The sequence below is a fragment of the Pelecanus crispus genome, chromosome 6 (genome assembly GCF_030463565.1).
Source record: "Pelecanus crispus isolate bPelCri1 chromosome 6, bPelCri1.pri, whole genome shotgun sequence".
NCBI classification, from domain to species: domain Eukaryota; kingdom Metazoa; phylum Chordata; class Aves; order Pelecaniformes; family Pelecanidae; genus Pelecanus; species Pelecanus crispus.
Genome location: NC_134648.1, coordinates 50,688,674 through 50,706,629, shown reverse-complemented (window position 1 = coordinate 50,706,629; position 17,956 = coordinate 50,688,674). Strand labels below are relative to the sequence as shown.

The following is a 17,956-nucleotide window of genomic DNA, read 5'->3' as shown; positions in this document are numbered from 1 at the left end:
GACTTCCCTGATTATCGCAACAGAAAATACTTTGTACTTCTTATCTGCTTCCCACTGCCATTCTCCTACAGAGGCAGTAACAGGAAAATAGCTAGTGTGTTTTTCTTTTAATGAGACATCAAGGAATGCAAGGATGTGAATTTCTAAACTTACTTACTAACAAAGCATTTTGTCAAGCCTGTTCTAACAGCTGCTCCTATCAGATAGTCTGATTCCCAGTTGGAAGTGACCAGTCATGTTTGACTTGAGTGTAATTTATCTCTGGTTAGTGGGGAGCATGTAACCGCACTTGTCTCTGGTGTACATGTGATATTAGAAATTTGTTTTGTTTTATTTAAATGTCATTGTTTTCAACAATTTGAGTTGTGTGTGTTGTACATTTAGTCCCTGACAGCTGCCATAAACTCACAATAGGATGTAAAATGGAGAGGATGGAAAAGATTATAATCACATTCTTAAACTCATGTTTAGAACTTAAATTAATTTTTAAATTTAATAGAGAAAATTTTTATTTCAGTTGCTGTAGTTTACCCGAGGATGCTTCTGTAAGATCTTGCAAATGTATGCAATTATCTTAAATACGTTTTTCTGCATGGAACTATATAGGTACAGGGACGTTATAGCTGACTATTATGGCTAAGAAATAAACAAAGTGCACAAATTATAAAGATGCAATACCCTAGTTTCTCCATAGGCATTTTTAGACTCTTATGCTTGTGAAATTGTTTGATTTACTAATTACTTCTCATTCTAATTAGGTCAAAGTAGCCTTACAGTATTGTCCTGTAGAGTGTAACAGCAGACAGTCAGTCTGTTAAAATATTTGAAATTTTCTGAGGGAAAGTTATTGATGGGTTTGTTTAAGATTAGAATTCTTCAGTAATACAAGTCTTTCAGCGTTACAAAGACTGATGAAGAACTTATCCTTATTAAAATTCATTTTATAGCTTTTTCATCTTCTAAAGATGAAACTGTTAGCTAATTATTTCCATTATATGAGCCAATTAAGATATCTGAAAATCAATAAGTAACACTTTTTTCTAAATTTAAAAAGATATTCTTACAAAATAAGAGAAATCAATACCTTTGCAGGCCAGCCTGTATTGCCATGTCAATGGAGTTCAAATGATGAAATAGTGCTACAGATAGATTTAAAATGTATGGATGCTATTCACTTTGATAAAGTTTCTATCTAAAATGACATATCAACCTGGGGTGGGGGCGGAAGTTGTCTTAGCTGAGTCTTATATTTACATGAACCATTACCTGCCAGAACAAGTAGCAGTTCAAGCTTTGGAAACATCTGGAGAAGGCATTGCTTTAAGAAATTGATTTTGTGCAATATACCTTTTACTGAATGAATACACTTCTTGACTGATTAAATATATGACTCTTTGATTATTCCATTCACAGAATTTACGCTTGCATGAAAAATCTAAACCTTCTGGATTAATGGTTCTTGGTGGTTAGATACAATATGATTGGCAAGAGATGTAGATCACATTGTGATGAATAAATCAATATCTGAGCTCCGCATTCAGGAAAAATTAGTAAGAGAAATAATTGGGTGCATAATTTGGATAGCATTGTTGGAAATGGTATCAATGACAAGCAGCATGATTACCTATCATTAGAATCTGGTGACTGCACTGCTGAGATACAGGACAGAAAAAAGAGAGGAGGGAGAAAAATACATCTAGATCTACTTTAGGTGACTAATGTAATTACTGTGCTGAGGTAAAATGTGGCTTCCTGTATTCTTACCAGTATAGAATGTTTGCACATAACTGTGCATTAGTTCTGTAAATTGTAGCAAATTGAGTGATCCTCTCTTGCATTTTAAATGTTCATAAAAGTTTTAAGGAATGTTGCGCTGAATACACTGTGTTTTCTATACCTAGAATGAATTTCGTTTTGCAGTTTTTGGTGATTTTATTTTTAAATTAGGTGTTGAAAATGGAGGTCAAAAGTATGATACGTGTAGTCAAGCTAGGGACTAGAAGTCCAAACTACACGAGGTACCAGAATGGTGGCAGAGTCGCATGTTTAGTGCCTTTGGTGATTAATTTACACTTCGGACAAATAACTAGGCTCTAACTGGAAAATGTTGGCCTCTTTCTCTCCCTCCAGTTTCTTATGAAAGTTGAAAACTAGATTACATATTGGGATGTTGGGTATGTAGAAAACTATATGCACAACTGTTTTACTTGGGCCAAATGTTGCATCTGTTTTTGTTTGTTAATCACCTCTATTCTGTGACATCTCTAGCCAGAGCCTGTCAACTGGAATGTCTGTGGTGATGTTGCAGTCTGAGGGCTGATACAAACTTTAATCAGTTTTGAAAATAGTATTTGCATTCGGATCTCTAGTGCATTAATATGTTGTACCCCAGGATTTAGTAACTGATCTTAATGATATTTTTTAAGTGTTCCATGAACATAATTCTCTTTTATAAAAAAGTCTTCTGATATTAAAGCCAGGATGAGAGTATTTGATGTTATGTTGGTGGCAAATGAGTTGACATGAGTATTTGAATACCTTCCCCTTGGTTCTGTTAGCTGTGGAACTATGAAAATGCACCAATAAAATCAATCAGGTTAGAAAAATTGGGACCCAGAATTGTCTTGTGTAAAGACTAAGAAGAGACAACACTTGATTATAATACCAGAATAGGTCCTCACAGTGTATGACACAGCCCCTACTTGAGTTTCAGCCTGTGCTGAACTTGTATTCAGTACTGCTCTGGCCACGGCTGCAGTAGAATGTGCATACAAACAGCTCTGCAAAGGAAACAGTCAAGCTGTGTGCCTTACATTAATGATAACATTTTATGACATATTGTCTGCATGCATATTTAATGCCCTTTGCAACTGAGATTCTGTGCCTGAGAGGAAAATGAGGACTAGAAAGCTGAAGGGAAACTGAGGATTGAGAGTCCTACAGATGTCTGTGTACAAATGATATAAAACATGGGGGGGAAATAGGGGTACCTACTTATTCCAGGTGTTATTTTAACATTCAAGACTGACCATATGTGCATCCATAGTAGGATGCATGTATAAACATTCTATGCAAGATACTTTGTTATTTTAAGAGAAAATAGGTGGCTTTGAAGACTGAAGGTCTTGACAAACTTCCGAACAATAGGCACATGGTATTTACTTTATAAAATTTTGTATATTAAATCTAATGTTTTTTGAAAATATGCTAAAATTGAAAAATGTGATGCTATGCATCTAGCTTAGTTACCAATTATTTTTAGTTGTAAAGATCGTTTAAAAAAAATTTAAAAGCTTAAGTTTCTAAGGTCACGACTATGAAATGAAACCACAAGATCATACTTTCATAGCCCACCACTGCCAAGTACAATGTTCTTCCAATGACAACAGTAATTTGCATAATTATTTCTTACTATCAAAATTATCTTAATTCTCATAAAACCAAAATTAGGCATTAAAATATATAGTAGTGTAACTTGCTTAATGGAGCTTTATGTGTTGCATTAACTATTTACTCTCTGCTGATAGTACAGTTCCACAAAAACTAGAAATCAGTTATTTTCTGAACAGTGTTTGCCTGATAGGGGTATCAGCAAGGTATGTTCTACTGACCCTGTTGATTGTTATTTCCAGTCATTAAATGAAAACTGTGTCCTTTAAGATGGTTCTGATGACCTCTAGATGTTCATTGTTGTAAAGGGTTGCTTCAAATCAACCGCAATGTTGACATGTGTGCAGGCAGGTAATGACAAAATGGCAAAGATTACTTGCCTGTAACTGTTCTGTTAGTGTGGTGGGTTGACCCTGGCTGGATGCCAAGTGCCCACCAAAGCCACTCTATCACTCCCCTTCTCAACTGGACAGGGGAGAGAAAATATAACGAAAAGCTCGTGGGTTGAGATAAGGACAGGGAGATCAATCAGCAATTACTGTCACTTACTTGGGGAAAATCAGTTTAATTTATTACCGGTCAAATCAGAGTAGGATGATAAGAAATAAAACTTATATCTTAAAACACCTTCCCCCCCAACCCTCCCTTCTTCCTGGGCTCAACATCATTCCTAACTTTCTCTACCTCCTCCCCTGGAGCAGCACAGGGGGACAGGGAACGGCGGTTGTGGTCAGTTCATCACATGTTGTCTTGGCTGCTCCTTCCTTCTCAGGGGAGGACTCCTCACACTCTTCCCCTGCTCCAGCGTGGGGTCCCTCCTGCAGGAGACAGTCCTCCATGACCTTCTCCAATGTGGGTCCTTCCCACAGGCTACAGTTCTTCATGAACTGCTCCAGCGTGGGTCCCCCACAGGGTCACAAGTCCTGCCAGCAAACCTGCTCCAGCATGGGCTCCTCTCTCTCCATGGGTCCACAGGTCCTGCCAGGAGCCTGCTCCAGCGTGGGCTTCCCACAGGGTCACAGCCTCCTTCGGGCACATCCACCTGCTCGTGTGTGGGGTCCTCCCCGGGCTGCAGGTGGATATCTGCTCCACCGTGGACCTCCATGGGCTGCAGGGGCACAGCTGTCTCGCCATGGGCTTCACCAGGGGTGCAGGGGAATCTCTGCTCTGGCACTTGGAGCACCTCCTCCCCCTCCTTCTTCACTGTCCTTGGTGCCTGCAGAGTCATTCCTCTCACATATTCTCACTCCTCACTCCAGCTGCAGTTTGTGTCCTGTTAGTGGGTTTTTTTCCCCCCCTCTTCTTAACTATGTTATCACAGAGGCACTACTGCTGTCGCTGATGGGCCCAGCCTTGGCCAGCGGTGGGTCTGTGTTGGAGACGGCTGGCATTGGCTCTGTCGGACATAGGGGAAGCTTCTAGCAGCTTCTCACAGAAACTAGCCCTGGAGCCCCCCTGCTACCAAAACCTTGTCACACAAACCCAATACGGTTAGAAATGCTATTTTTAAAATTGTAAACAATCAGTCATCCTACTTTTTTCACAGAATGCCTAGAAATTGGGATTGTATGTTGGGATTGTCCAAGGCATGAAAAGGCAGGAACATAATCTTTGTTTTTATAGACAGTTAAGCTTTGTACATGGACAGTGAGGTTTGAAGTGTGCTCTTAAAGATACTGAAGCAAAAAAAAATCTCTTAACAAGTAGTGCTTCTGTATGCCCATTCCCCTTGTGTGAATGTATGTATATGCCATACCTGGAAAGAGGCTTTCTTCTTTCTGGGAAACCTATCTCTGTTTATAGGTGACAAATCTTATTTCATACCAGATTTTTTACTTTCTTATTTTTATGACAGCCCATGTCTGAAAAGTTGCTTATTTAATGTTTTAAATACCAGCAGGGCAAACCCTTATAGATCAGACAGAATTTTACAACAGCGTACACGTTAACATACAGATACACATATGTTTATCATATGTCAAAATAGGAATTCAAAAGTACAGGTCAGTACATTTGGGACCCTTGTTATGATATTATAAAAACAAAGAGTGTGGAGACCCCCTGTTTCTCTATCCCCTTGCTCTACAAGGGAAGCTGCATGAAATGTTGATATGCTATGCTGCTGTTTTCCAGCTGATTTCAACTGTTTTGGGTCTGTGCTTGCTTAACTTTTGTAAGCAAAGTGCAAACTATTTTCAAAGTTCTATCTTATTTTCACAATCGTAAAAATAAAACATTAAAATTCACATTTATGTTGGTACATCCATGTCAAAGTTCATTTTTCCTCTTCATGCAAATTAAACATCTAAAAAAAATGTTCCCATTTTTTCATTTTACTGTAAATCAATAAATTGGAGATTAAGATTTGCTTCTACACAGTGAAATGAATGTTTACAATTAACTGAACATTGTTTTCTGTGTTTAAGCTTAGACTCATATTTCATTAAGAAGTCTGTGGGAACTGTAGTTGTATTAATGAAGTGTGTTCTCTGGGGGAATTACACATAAATAACTATTTTTTTTAATGATGCAGAGTTGAATAGTACATCAATTTAGGCTGACATCCTCTATGGTGCCTCCAGAAAGACAGGAAATGGGAAATGATAATAGCATGTATAATCACATGACTCTGAAGAAATGATGACCCATTTTAGAAAGTCTGTGGAAGGGTAAATGTAATGTCTGACTGTATTTTATCGGGCTATTTTTCACATTCAGAATTTAAATCCTTACCTTCAAAGAGGTATTGTAATCTCTGCTTTCATTTGAAATTAAGCTCGTTTTGATAAAATTTTGCTAGTTGTAGCTTCTGAGGTTTTTTTGGTTGGCTGTTTTGTCTTGTGAATCAAGACTTTTTGCAAGGTTAGGCCTGGTTGTGTTGCCTGATGAGCTTGAAAATGCATGTTTAAATAATAGTGAAGCATAACATATATGGGGTTTTTCTAATGTATAGAACTGTAAATCTGGAAAGACTTTCCTGCTTTCATTTTGCCACCTGTGTAAGATTTACTCCCAACTATTTCATAATGTGTTTACCTGTTGTTTTATTATCTATACCTTAGTTGTGTCTAGAGCAGGAATATTCATCCTACAGGTAAGCAACTGATTGTCCAGTGGATAATCCTACTCTTGTTTTGCATCATGGGTACGAGTAGCAAGCTGGACTGAGTGTTCTTGTCTGTAGTATCAGTCTATTCCTGTCTGTATTTTCTGGCAGTACCATGGTCTTTCACATGCAAGAGTGACATGCAGTTTTCTTTCCAAACAGCAACTGCTATCCTGAAAAGACTGGTACAATTTATTGCCTCCCAGGAGGTAATGGCCAGGTTTGGAGAAGGGCTGGGGGGGAACCCACAAAGGGTTGGGAAAACCCAACCAACAAACCCAAGCCAACCCCCCCCCCCCCCACCCCCCCCAACCTTGTGGAAGGACCTTTGTCTGAACAGTCATTCTATGTGCACCTGTAAAATTGCTTGTTCTTTCCTAGGCAAAGTATTTTTCCCTTGTCCCTCCTGAATTGCACCCTGTTTATTTCAGACTACATCTCCAATTTGTTTCAGTAGTTCTGAAATCTAATCATCTTCTCTAAAGTATTTCCATCCCTTGAATCTTGATAATATCTTTGACTGACTATAGAGCAGGCCTATTAGATTAATCTAAATCATTAATGAAAATACTGAATGGTATGAAAGCAGTCTAAATAGGCCTGAAATACAGAACACTAATGTGAAATTTTATGTGATGATCTTATTAAAATTCAGTTTTGCTAGTGAAGCTTCAATAACTGGTTTCTGAATATGCCCTTGCAGAAGATATACAGAGAACACTCTTCCTGACTTGCTTATGAGACTGTCCTGAGAAATCTCATCAGATTCAAGATAGGCAATGCTTGTTATTTTTAAAATGTGTGGTTTCAGTTTCTTTCAGTATTGAAAGGCCAACTAATGTTTGCTCTAATATGCTTGCTACATTTTCAAACATCTTTGTACTTCATTCTAGAAACATCTACCAAGCTTCTGTATTGTCTTTGTATTCATCAGTGCTTTCCAAAATACCCTATTCAGCATGTTGCTTCCATAAAAAGCAACCAGCATAAAACTGGGGAACAACTAGCTCATATACTATAGATTACTTTTGTTATGAATGCTATTCTTTCCTTGCCAGTTTTCTTCTTCCTCTCATCTGTTTATATTAATCTCCTTACATTTTACTATTTGCTTTATTCCATATTTGTCTAGTGTGTAACATATGAGGGTTCTGGTCAATGATTCCTTCTCAAACTTAAATTATAAATAATAACAACAACCAGAAGAGGAACAAATGCAGAAAGTAAAATATGGGATAGAGTAACCATGTATTTTATATCTTGTGTTGAAATCCTTTACCATTGCAAAGGGAGAGATTCTGTGGGCTAACAGGGTTTTCCCTGGTAGTCAAGGAGATCTTTTATGCTGTTCATATTTTAGATAGAAATGTGATTTAACATAGCTGTATGTTCTTGGTAAGGTTTCATATTCTGTATATTTAGGGTTGGAATTTTCATGATTTGCTATGATGATTCCAGGTGTTAACATCTGACCTGGAAAACAGGGAGAAGCAGCAGGAAAAAATGCTGGACCAGCTAAAGGAGATACAGAGTTGCTACAAGGCTTGTGAGAATGGACGTAGGCAAACTGAACTCCAGTCTGCTGAGTTAGCTCAACAGGTTGAAGAGAGTACCAAGGAAGCAGAACGGTACCTCACTGAATTCAAGCATTCAGAGGCACTCAGGCTGGAGACCGAGAAAAAAAGAGAAGATCTGAAGGTGAGAGCACAGGAAACCATCCGCCAATGGAAGCTGAAATGTAAGAAGCTGGATCATGAAGTGGAAAAACAAAATGAAACTATCAACCAACTGATGGACAAGAACAGTCAGGTAAGATTGACTGGGATTTTTTTTTTGTACCCTTTCCATTTGTTTGAAAAATGAAGATAAGGAGTTTGTTTATGCAAACTGTGACTTAAACCACTTTTTGCCCTAAGTTCTGGACCAAATTTTCTGGTGAACTATAAAACAGCTAATAGGTGGCAATATTTTTTAGCCGTTCTGCAGTTCCTCATTCTCTTATTTATCCAGTATTTATTCCAGTCTCTTTACTTATCAAAGCTTTCTTCTTGTGAAGAAGAAGGTTGCTCTATGAGTGTTGCTTTTACTTTATCTGTTTTTGCATTAACAGTTAACATAACTTAGCTTATTTTTACTTAATTTGTAAGGAAATAACATGATTTTTTTTTTTTTTTTTTACAAAAAATAACATTAATCCCATTAAGTAATAACCCATATTCAAGTTATACATTGTCTCATGTAGTGGACAGCAGTCACATCTTTGAAAGTAGGTGTTTACTTTCACCATCTATGTCAGATTGCTAGCAGACCATAATGCTATATGGACTTTGGCACAACTAGTGTATTTTTAATTCCATTCTGTATTTGAGCTTTTCTCAGACTCTAGGCTTAGTAATGACATCTTTTACTGCCAATAAAGACTACAGGTTCTGAAACATTGTAAGGACTGCAACTCAGTTTGGATTTGATGTTTGGAGGCAGAAAACCAGATATTTTTTGTTTGAGAATGTGTAGAGATTCTAGCAAAAAAACCACTCTTACCTGTATTTGGGACGAACGTGCTGCTAATGCCTACCGTGCAGTTCCTAGGTTTTTCCATTCATCTGGATATGTGTTCCTTATATTTTTGTAACAACTTTTTTTTTTTAATGTTGTTCATGTATGTTTTGTTTCAGCCTCTTCCTTATGTTTTGCAGAACTTTTTGTTTGAAAAAAAACAATTTGAAAATTATATAATATTTCTGGGCTTTTCATTTGTCTTTGTTCAGTGTGGCAAACCATTTATTCCTCTCTTCTTCCTCCTGTGAAGTTTCTCAGGAAAAACACTGGTGGTTTTGTTTTGGGGGTTTTTTGGGTTTGTTTTTTTTTTTGACTTAGTGGAATTCCTTGACTTTTTCTAGTCCTGACACTACTTTAAAGACAAGCACTCACATCAGTGCTAATGCTGATTATCCCATCTTGGAATAGTGGTAGAAACCATCATTCTGTTTGTAACGAGTCTGTGGGTCTTTGTATTTTGCAGTGGCTAGGTCAAAAGGTGCCCGCTCTTGTAGCAGCTGGTATAGTGCTAAGCTTCATGCTATGAGCTTTTATCTTAACTTACATGCTCTGCTGGTGCAGTCTATCATATTGTACGGCTTACTTTTGTTTTATAGAGCTTCCCTCACCTCTTTTCCCTTATTTTCTAGTGATGTGCATCCAATTTAGGTTATTTAATCTGATGGGCTTGGGGTGGCTCCATGCCATCCTCTGCTTCGTCCTGCTCAAAGATTTTAGTTGTCAAGGGGTATACAGGGTGAAGTATGAGATGTCTGTATTCATCCTGTGTTGTTCCTGATCCAGTAATCTGTTCTGAGACTGGTATATATGGATGTATGAGCGTGGTCAAAGTATAGGAGAAGCCACAATGGGGCTAATACCGGAGTTGAAATTAATAAACTCTAGCAGATCTAAGCTGTGATTCCTAGGGTTGCTGTTTCTCTCCTGAACTACCTAGCATATTCCTTATCTTTTATTATTATTTGTTCTATCCATGCTCCAGCAATTCATTCCATAGCATTTGTCTGAGGAAATAAGGTTTGCAAACATTTAAGAAGTTGGTCATCTCTTGCCTAGGTAAATGGAGGTGTTAAGGAAAGGAAGAAAACTTGAATCATTTAGAAATCATATGTGTGTCTCCCCTAATTTTTGCTTCTCATTTGTCTATTATGAGTGAGTTGAGAATAACAAGCAGGAGGAGCCCCAAAAGGCTCTGAAATCACTGTTCACGTAAATGCACAGAGAGGTCTTTGTAATGGCAATTGATATGGCTGTCCACATTAAAATTTTCTGTGTTACATAAGACTCCTTGACATGGATTTTACCTTTTTTTCTGTGACAAATGCATAAAAATGCTAAATGCAGTCACTTTGGTCTAAGCTCCATTTAAGAAATGCTGTCGGTATTCATTCATATTCTTAAAATCATCAGCATTTTGCCAAAAAGTTTGAGGTGTCACTTCTGAAGAAAATCTCTTTATTGTACGATATGTAATATAAAATAAACCGTGCGTCATTGTGGAGGAGAAAAAAACACAAACAATATTTCATGTTCTCAATACAAAATTGTAGACAGTTTCCATATGAAGAAAGAATCAATCTAGATGCAGCATTTGTGATAAGCTTCAGGGAGCTAGATGAACATGATTTAACCAGCTTTGAAATATATAGACAATTAACATCTGAGACAAAACTCTATAAAAATAAATAATAAAGGAGAAACGGCAGTCTGTTGTCTTTGCTTTCTGTTATAGGACTTCAAAGGGTTGATGGCAAACTTTCAAAATTGGATTACAATCATAACTTGCAATCTTACGAGGTGTTCCAAATATTTGCAGACAATGGGTGGGCTATAGAAGGATTGTTTAGGTTTCATTCTCTTGGAGTTATTGGGATAATTTGGTTAAAGTTTTTCCTATGTGGTTATCCTTGATATTGGATGATAGTGGAATCTCTAACGTCTTTTGGAATGTATTTTCTGCTAAGTATGGAATGTAGAAAACATACTCAAAGCACGTTACATATGTGGGTTTTTTTGGTTTGTTTTTTTTTTTTAATCTTTTTCTTTTTTAGCCAAATCATGCATCTAGAATTGCAATACAGTTTTAGGGAGGTTGAAATACTGATATTTTTTCAGAAAAAAATCATGATGGTCATTACCCCATATCCTTGACTTAGTATTTTTGTATTTTGTTTTTCATTGCTTGTTCTTGATATAATTACCAATTGTTTTATTATTTTTAACCTGCACAGTGTTAACCTTAATCTGTAAGAAATGTGTACTGTTTGTGGAATTAGTGGAAATGGTCAGTAAAATTCAGCAAAAAAACGTATTTAAGCCATTGTAAAGAATCTAGTAGCTTATGTGATACTGTTGTGTCAAGAGGGCTTTGGAAGGTACCCAATTTATCGTTTTAAGTCCGGTCACGTTCAGTGCACCGAACTATCACGATTACGGATGCACAAATAATGTAGGCACCTTTCGTCTAGTCGTGCTGCATGAACAACCACGGCCACACTTAAAGCATCTGGTCGTGTTCAATGACCACTATCATGGCTAGACCAATAAATCAAAGCAATTTATTAAAGCAACAGACACACAGGTTCTTTGGATTACCAGTGATAAATTCACTGACTGCAAGGCACATGCAAATACTAAAGCATAGATAACACAGATGCATCAAAAGACATAAAACCGACTCTATAGAGGTCTCTGAATTTCCTGGGGAGGCGCTTGGTGCAACCAAGTGTTAGATTCTTACCCAAAGGCATCCCGATGGGGGGGAAGAGGGGCTCAGCCCGTTGACTGATCCCAGAGGTCAGAGTAGCACACGATGGTATCTTCCCTAACATCCCCTCTCTCTTAGGCTAATTTATACTATTTTTTACCTTTCAGGTGGAGCTTGAGTTACTCTAGTCATACATACTTTATTATGATTGGTGTAAAACTTTCTTGCTTCGTTTTAAAGGTACAGGCTTGGAAAAATTCAGAGTGCAGGCTCAGTGAGGAGTGGTCGCACCTTAGAGGCGGGTAGTTTTTGGGATGGAGGTGTGTTTTGGTATTATAATGATATTATAATGAGCAAAGTTTACCAAAAGGACAGCATTTTGTCAAAATCATGACAGTTTGTTGGCTCAGGGACGCAATTATGCAGCTTATTGGTGCCGTGGTACTCCTCTGACCCTTATTGCAGAGCTTGGGCGTGGTGTCTCCACACCACTCCACCCCATGGGCAACTCCTCTTAGAGTCAGCACACCAGGCTCCCCTGGGGTTGCCGACATCTAAGGTTGCAGGCTTAGGGAACTTCCTGTGGAATAGATTCCAGCTGCATTCCACCTGGAAAGCTTCTTCAATGCTGTGCCTTTCCTAAAATCGTAAATCTAAGTTTAATGTCTAAGTCACCTCCAGCAATTACTCCACAGATACATCAGGAAAATCTTCTGTTGTCCCTTTATCACTTTTTTTGCTGTAGTAGTTGTGTGTGATTTATGATAGAGGTACTGTAAATTCCTTCTTATTTTAAACAGTATGTTAAAAAAATTAAATTATAACTTGAGATAAGTAAGAATCAGGAATGGTGTGTGCAACATGGGTTTAATGAAATGAAGTATTTACTAACACACATGTACTTGCAGTGTAAATTTTTTCTGCCATTTAGCACATTTTCTAGGATCTTTTTAACCGGAAATATATCAATGTTGAAAAAAACCGCCAACCCTTAAGTTCCTTAGGAAAATAGTGGAATTTTTATTAAATGTGGCTGATTTTTATTTTGAAGATTAAGTCTTCATTTCTTGGCTTTGATGCATGAGTGAACCAGGCTTTTAACTGCTATTTGTTCATCTACTGTGTGCAGTTTGAAAAATAATTTAAAGTTGGTATACTTCATACATAATATTTTAGAAAACAATCAAAACAAGTCAGCCTATGAAATGGACCTATAGTCCTCCCTGTATTCTGCTGCATTACTCTATTGCCCCATTTCCTTCATCTTGCTATTTGGAGGAACCAGCAAATAAACCCATCTCAGTCTGCAAAGAGGGTGAGAAAAGTGGGGGATTGACCAAAACTGTCCCTGCTTAGGAGGCTAGATCACTTAAGGGCAAGTGTATATTTGAGATCACAAATGTTCCGTGTCTAAATTTAAAGAAGCACTGAATACATTTGAACTGAGTTCATAACAAGCAAAAATTTTGTATTCTCACAGAACAAAGCATGCTAGTTGTTCGTTCCAACAATTTTCTGTAATTACTTTAGGTTGCACTGGATTTCTTTTTCTTATTTCCTAGGCCCTCAAAGAAAAGGATGACCTCAGAACTCAACTTCTCTCTGCTGTACACCAAATAGAAAACCTTCGGAAAGAGCTGAATGATGTGCTTACAAAGAAAGCCCAGCAGGAAGAACTCCTCCACTGCAAAGAGGTAAAACTGAATGAAATGAAGTCTCACCAGGTATCTCTTGAAGAAGAGATCAAAGAAGTTCAAGGCACTGTAAATAAATTGGAGAATGAGTTGAAAAAGCAAGTCTTTCTACAAAATCAAATGCAAAATGAAAAGGAACACTTGGAGACAGAACTTGCAACTAGTAACTTGATCCATAAAAAAGACCAAGAAAGACTCTTAGAAATGCAAGCAGATGTAAAAAACTTAAGCTCTGTACGTGTGGAACTAACAAATAGAATAGCAGAAGAGGAGAAAGTCAAAAAGGAATTACATAAGAGCCTCTCAGATCTCCAGAAACAGCAGGAATCTAAGCATGAAGAGATGACTTCAGCTACCAGGCAGCTGAAGATGGAAAGAGAAGTTCACCAACAGGAGCTGGCAGATCTTAGATCAGAGTTACAAAATGTTAAAATCAAACATGAACGAAGTGTTCAAGAGCTCATGAAACTCCTGAAACAAGAGAAGGATGATGCAGAGGCTCAGATTAGAATGCTAAAGGTATTTATTCTGAAGAATTCCAATGTCACTTTTTTTTTTTTTGCCTATTGAGTGATGAAGGTAATAAAGCATGGGCTTTAAAACATTTAACACACATTTTATTGCAGGTTATCACGAAAATTTAAAGTTCGGGGTAAAAAAATGTAACAGTAACAGTTTTAGGTCAAAAGCTTTTCTTAGTTTAAAAGAAATTAAATAGGTATGTCTGATCAGAACAGGAGATAGATGAGGCTGTATTGTTTTAATTTCATAGAATCATAGAATCGTTTAGGTTGGAAAAGACCTTTAAGATCATCCAGTCCAACCATTAACCTACACTCTTCTTCAACTGTTATTTTTACAATTATTGTCACGGCCCTGTTACAGAACTTGAATTATTTCAGGGATGATGCATTTTTGTAAATGTTTAAATTGCGTGATGCAGAAATACTGTCATTGTATCTGGAAACACTTTCAGAATGTGAATAGCGATAACACTTGTTAAGGTTAATTTGATAGTTCTTTCTATTCAAAAAGTTTTTAGAATTTCTAATTTCTGTCCAATTTCTCAGGAAAGTTACTATGTTCATAAGTAAATGATGAAATATAGTATTTTATTCACGAAGAAACAAGTTAATGTCTTTAGTTTACATCATTTGCTCCTGATTCAAGGCTATTGCATTGCAAAGAAAACAAGCATTTTAGTGGGTTTAAGTGGTCTGAATAAAATGGAAAAGTTAAGTTGAAGTGGTCTAAATTGCACAATTAACTGTCCACAGTTGTATAAGCTATGGATTGATCTTTATTGAAGCCATTTTGATTACATGGTTAAATGTATGTGTAAGATAGTATTTTGTATGTCCTAATAATAATAATTTGTCTATTCGTATTAATGGAGGCAGTAGTTTTCCAGATAGGTTGTAAATTACCAAAAAATTGAGTGCAATTCTGAAGCACTATAAATATGCTTTTCACCTCAGTCCCATCGAATTAAAAATTTGCTCATGTCAAAATTCTATCAATTTAACCATAAAAAACTATAAACTCCTTAATCAAAGCCTTGTCATTCATGATCTACTTCATCATAAGTAGTATAGGCATGTTTATTTCCTTTCTCTTCTCACAAATATGCAACTAGTTAAAAATTCATATTTTCCACATTTTTGCAGTTATGAATTGAGGTTACTTAGAAAAGGATGGTTAGTTATTTAGTATATCATTCATGACATAATAATTGACAATAATTCCTAAGCACTTGGTAACATAGAAAGCATTTAATGAAGCTAGCAACAAAAAAACATCTAGATGGTTGTTAGTGGTAGGATCATCAATATCAAAATATTTTGACAGCATTGCTTAGCATTGGGGGCTTAATTTGTATGTGCCTACTGTTATTTAAATGATCTGTCCAATTATGTGTTTTTTCTTTGACGATGACATTGAAATTAAGACTGTACATTTAATATCAAGGGGAGAGAAGGAAAGTGTATTCTGGATGGCAGTAATTAAAAAAAAAAAAAAAGAGTTGATTGTGACTGTTTTCCTCTTCTATGGAAAGGTCAGTCTTACAGTAAGGACCTTGATATTGGTTGTACCTAAACAGAGTATTTAAATTCACTTCCTGCTTTCATTTACAGTGCCATGACTTTCTCAGAATCCTTAATCTACAAACATTTTCTTTTTACAGCTTTGTGTCTCTGAAACAGAGAAGAGCAGAGGGCTTGAGGGAGATGAATTTTGTAAGATATTAGGGTAGGCAACTTTTTTTAGAAGTACACAAAATGATAATGCACAACATTCTCTTGATTCAAAGACTGTGAGTGCAACAAAATAGATAATCATATCCATCTGTAGGAAGATCTGATGAGAACGTGTCATCGTGCAGGTGATTTGGTTGCTTTTTGTCTGAACTCATCATTACATTGCAATTGGGTTTCGCTTTTATGGACGTACTTTTCTTCCAAATTAAGGTAAACTTATCATGCATTTTATGAAATTGTATTTAAATGTTGTGGGTTTAGGGTAGAGTTTAGGGAAATCCAACTGAAAGGGTGGATTTTTTTTTACCTACTATCCTTTTTTTTTCAGGCTGGTAAGCTTGTGCCCAGCAACCAATCCTCTTTTGCTGTTACAGTAATGATCTTGATCTTAGCTATGCCTCAGCCTCATCCAACCTTTGTAACTGCTTTTGGGAAAGAATATACATAACCTTGTCCAAAGGTTGTTAATGTTAAAGTCTCTAAGAATAAAGATCAGTTGGGAGAGACTTGGAGTAAAGGGAATTTTAACACGTTAAGATGCAAAGCCTTAAACTTAACTAGAGGAGGAATTTTGATGAGTTACGTTCAGGAAAACAAGGGTGCAGAGCCCTGTGTTTACAGGACCAATTGCTGCATAGATTGTAAAAAGAAATGACTTTTGATCCTTATTGTTTTTCCCTCTCTTGCCTCCCCTGTGTAATACTTTCTGTTTCACTCTTGTCTGACTTTCTGTAGTGCTGCACTGGATTGAAAAATTATAAGGTAGTTAAGGATTTTTTAGTGTAGTAGAGGAGGTACCATAGAACTATTGTATGTTCAGTAGAGCTGGAGAAGAACGTAGAATTTTGTATGAATGTCAGTTTTGAGAAGGATCTTACTGTCACATACTGAGATTCTGGTGCTTAAGCTTCTTAATTCTGTTTCTGCTAGAACATCCTAAAGGATTCCCGACCAATGTCTCTATAATGTCTTTTCTATTATTTAAAATGATAGATAAAGTAGGCATAGGAAATGAAGTGGTCTGCTTAGTGGTCCCCAATGAGCTATGTGTTCAGGAGCTCTGAATCTATCCCCTAATTTTACTACATGCCCTCATTTGCTTTAAAACCAGGCTTGTTCTCTTAGAATAATGAAATACAAAATGTCCTCGTGCCTGACAGCACTTCCAAGTATTAATCTTTAATGTAGTATTTTAGAGATAAGTACCTATACATATAAAATAGTGTATATATGTGTATTTCTTTTTGAATTGTTTTCTGTACATATACCAAGTGAGTGTAGTTCTTTTTTTCCTGAAGATTATCAGATATGGAAAATGGGTTCAATCCAGATCAATTAAATTATCGTCACATCTGCCTTGTCCATACCAGAAACTATAAAAATTAACTTTCTCCATTGTGTCTCCAAGGTAATATAAGTGAGGAATTTGGTTCTTGGATTGTCTCCATGCGCATAGACATTATAATACAATTACCTTTAGCAGGCACTGAAAAGTTCATTTTATAAGCGTCTTCACAGAAAATGTTTGAGGCATTGCAGGCTTGTCTTTGTGGACTTAGGACACCAAAGTTCTTTCTCAGAATTGTCCTTTGGAGGAGCTTTTGTACTCTGTTAGCTCTGGTGTCTAAATTAACTCATAAAACTTCTCTCCTTACCCTTCTTCCCCATAAAAGTTATATTTATAGTGTAATTGGGAGAATAGAATTTTTGCTTTTCCTGAGGAAGGAATTTACTCTGCAGTTTATTTTTCTGTGTAACTGCATCCCACAATTCATCTAATATGAAGCTGGTTTTGAGTAATAGGTGTGTAATTTCCTTCTTTGTTTTGTTTTGTGTATTTTTTTTTCATTTTCTAGATATTCTAGAGAATTTCTCAAATCTGTCAGTTTGTCAGTTATCTTTTCCACTGGAAACCAGTATACTTCATTCACTCACCTATTTAGTCCTTCCAAGGCCCTTAAATGTTTTCTTCATTTTTCTCTGCAGTGTTTCCATGAATAGCATTAAACCCACACAATTCTAGAAATTAAAAATACCAAATCTTTGCAGTTATTTCCTTGCAGATATAAATTTAGTATTAGGTCCTGAAATGAAATTATAGTTTTAGACTTTCTGATTCCAAATTATTTCAGTAATGGAAAAGTTGCATAAATACTGGGCTTCTTACGGTGATGTAAACTGATGAGGGTAGCAGTCGAAATGCAGAATCTGAGACTTCTATTTACTGCTTTTAAAGCACTGT

General features: G+C 36.6%; 1 protein-coding gene across 1 annotated transcript in view; it reads left to right on the top strand.

Moving 5' to 3' along the window:
- The window catches only part of CEP128 (centrosomal protein 128), a 127,213-nt gene that overhangs the window by 32,618 nt on the left and 76,639 nt on the right, over positions 1 to 17,956 (top strand). Inside the window, exons 12-13 of the mRNA XM_075712880.1 lie at positions 7,955 to 8,305; positions 13,325 to 13,975. Coding sequence (XP_075568995.1) covers positions 7,955 to 8,305; positions 13,325 to 13,975 — 1,002 coding nt within the window. The remainder of the gene's footprint in view (positions 1 to 7,954; positions 8,306 to 13,324; positions 13,976 to 17,956) is intronic.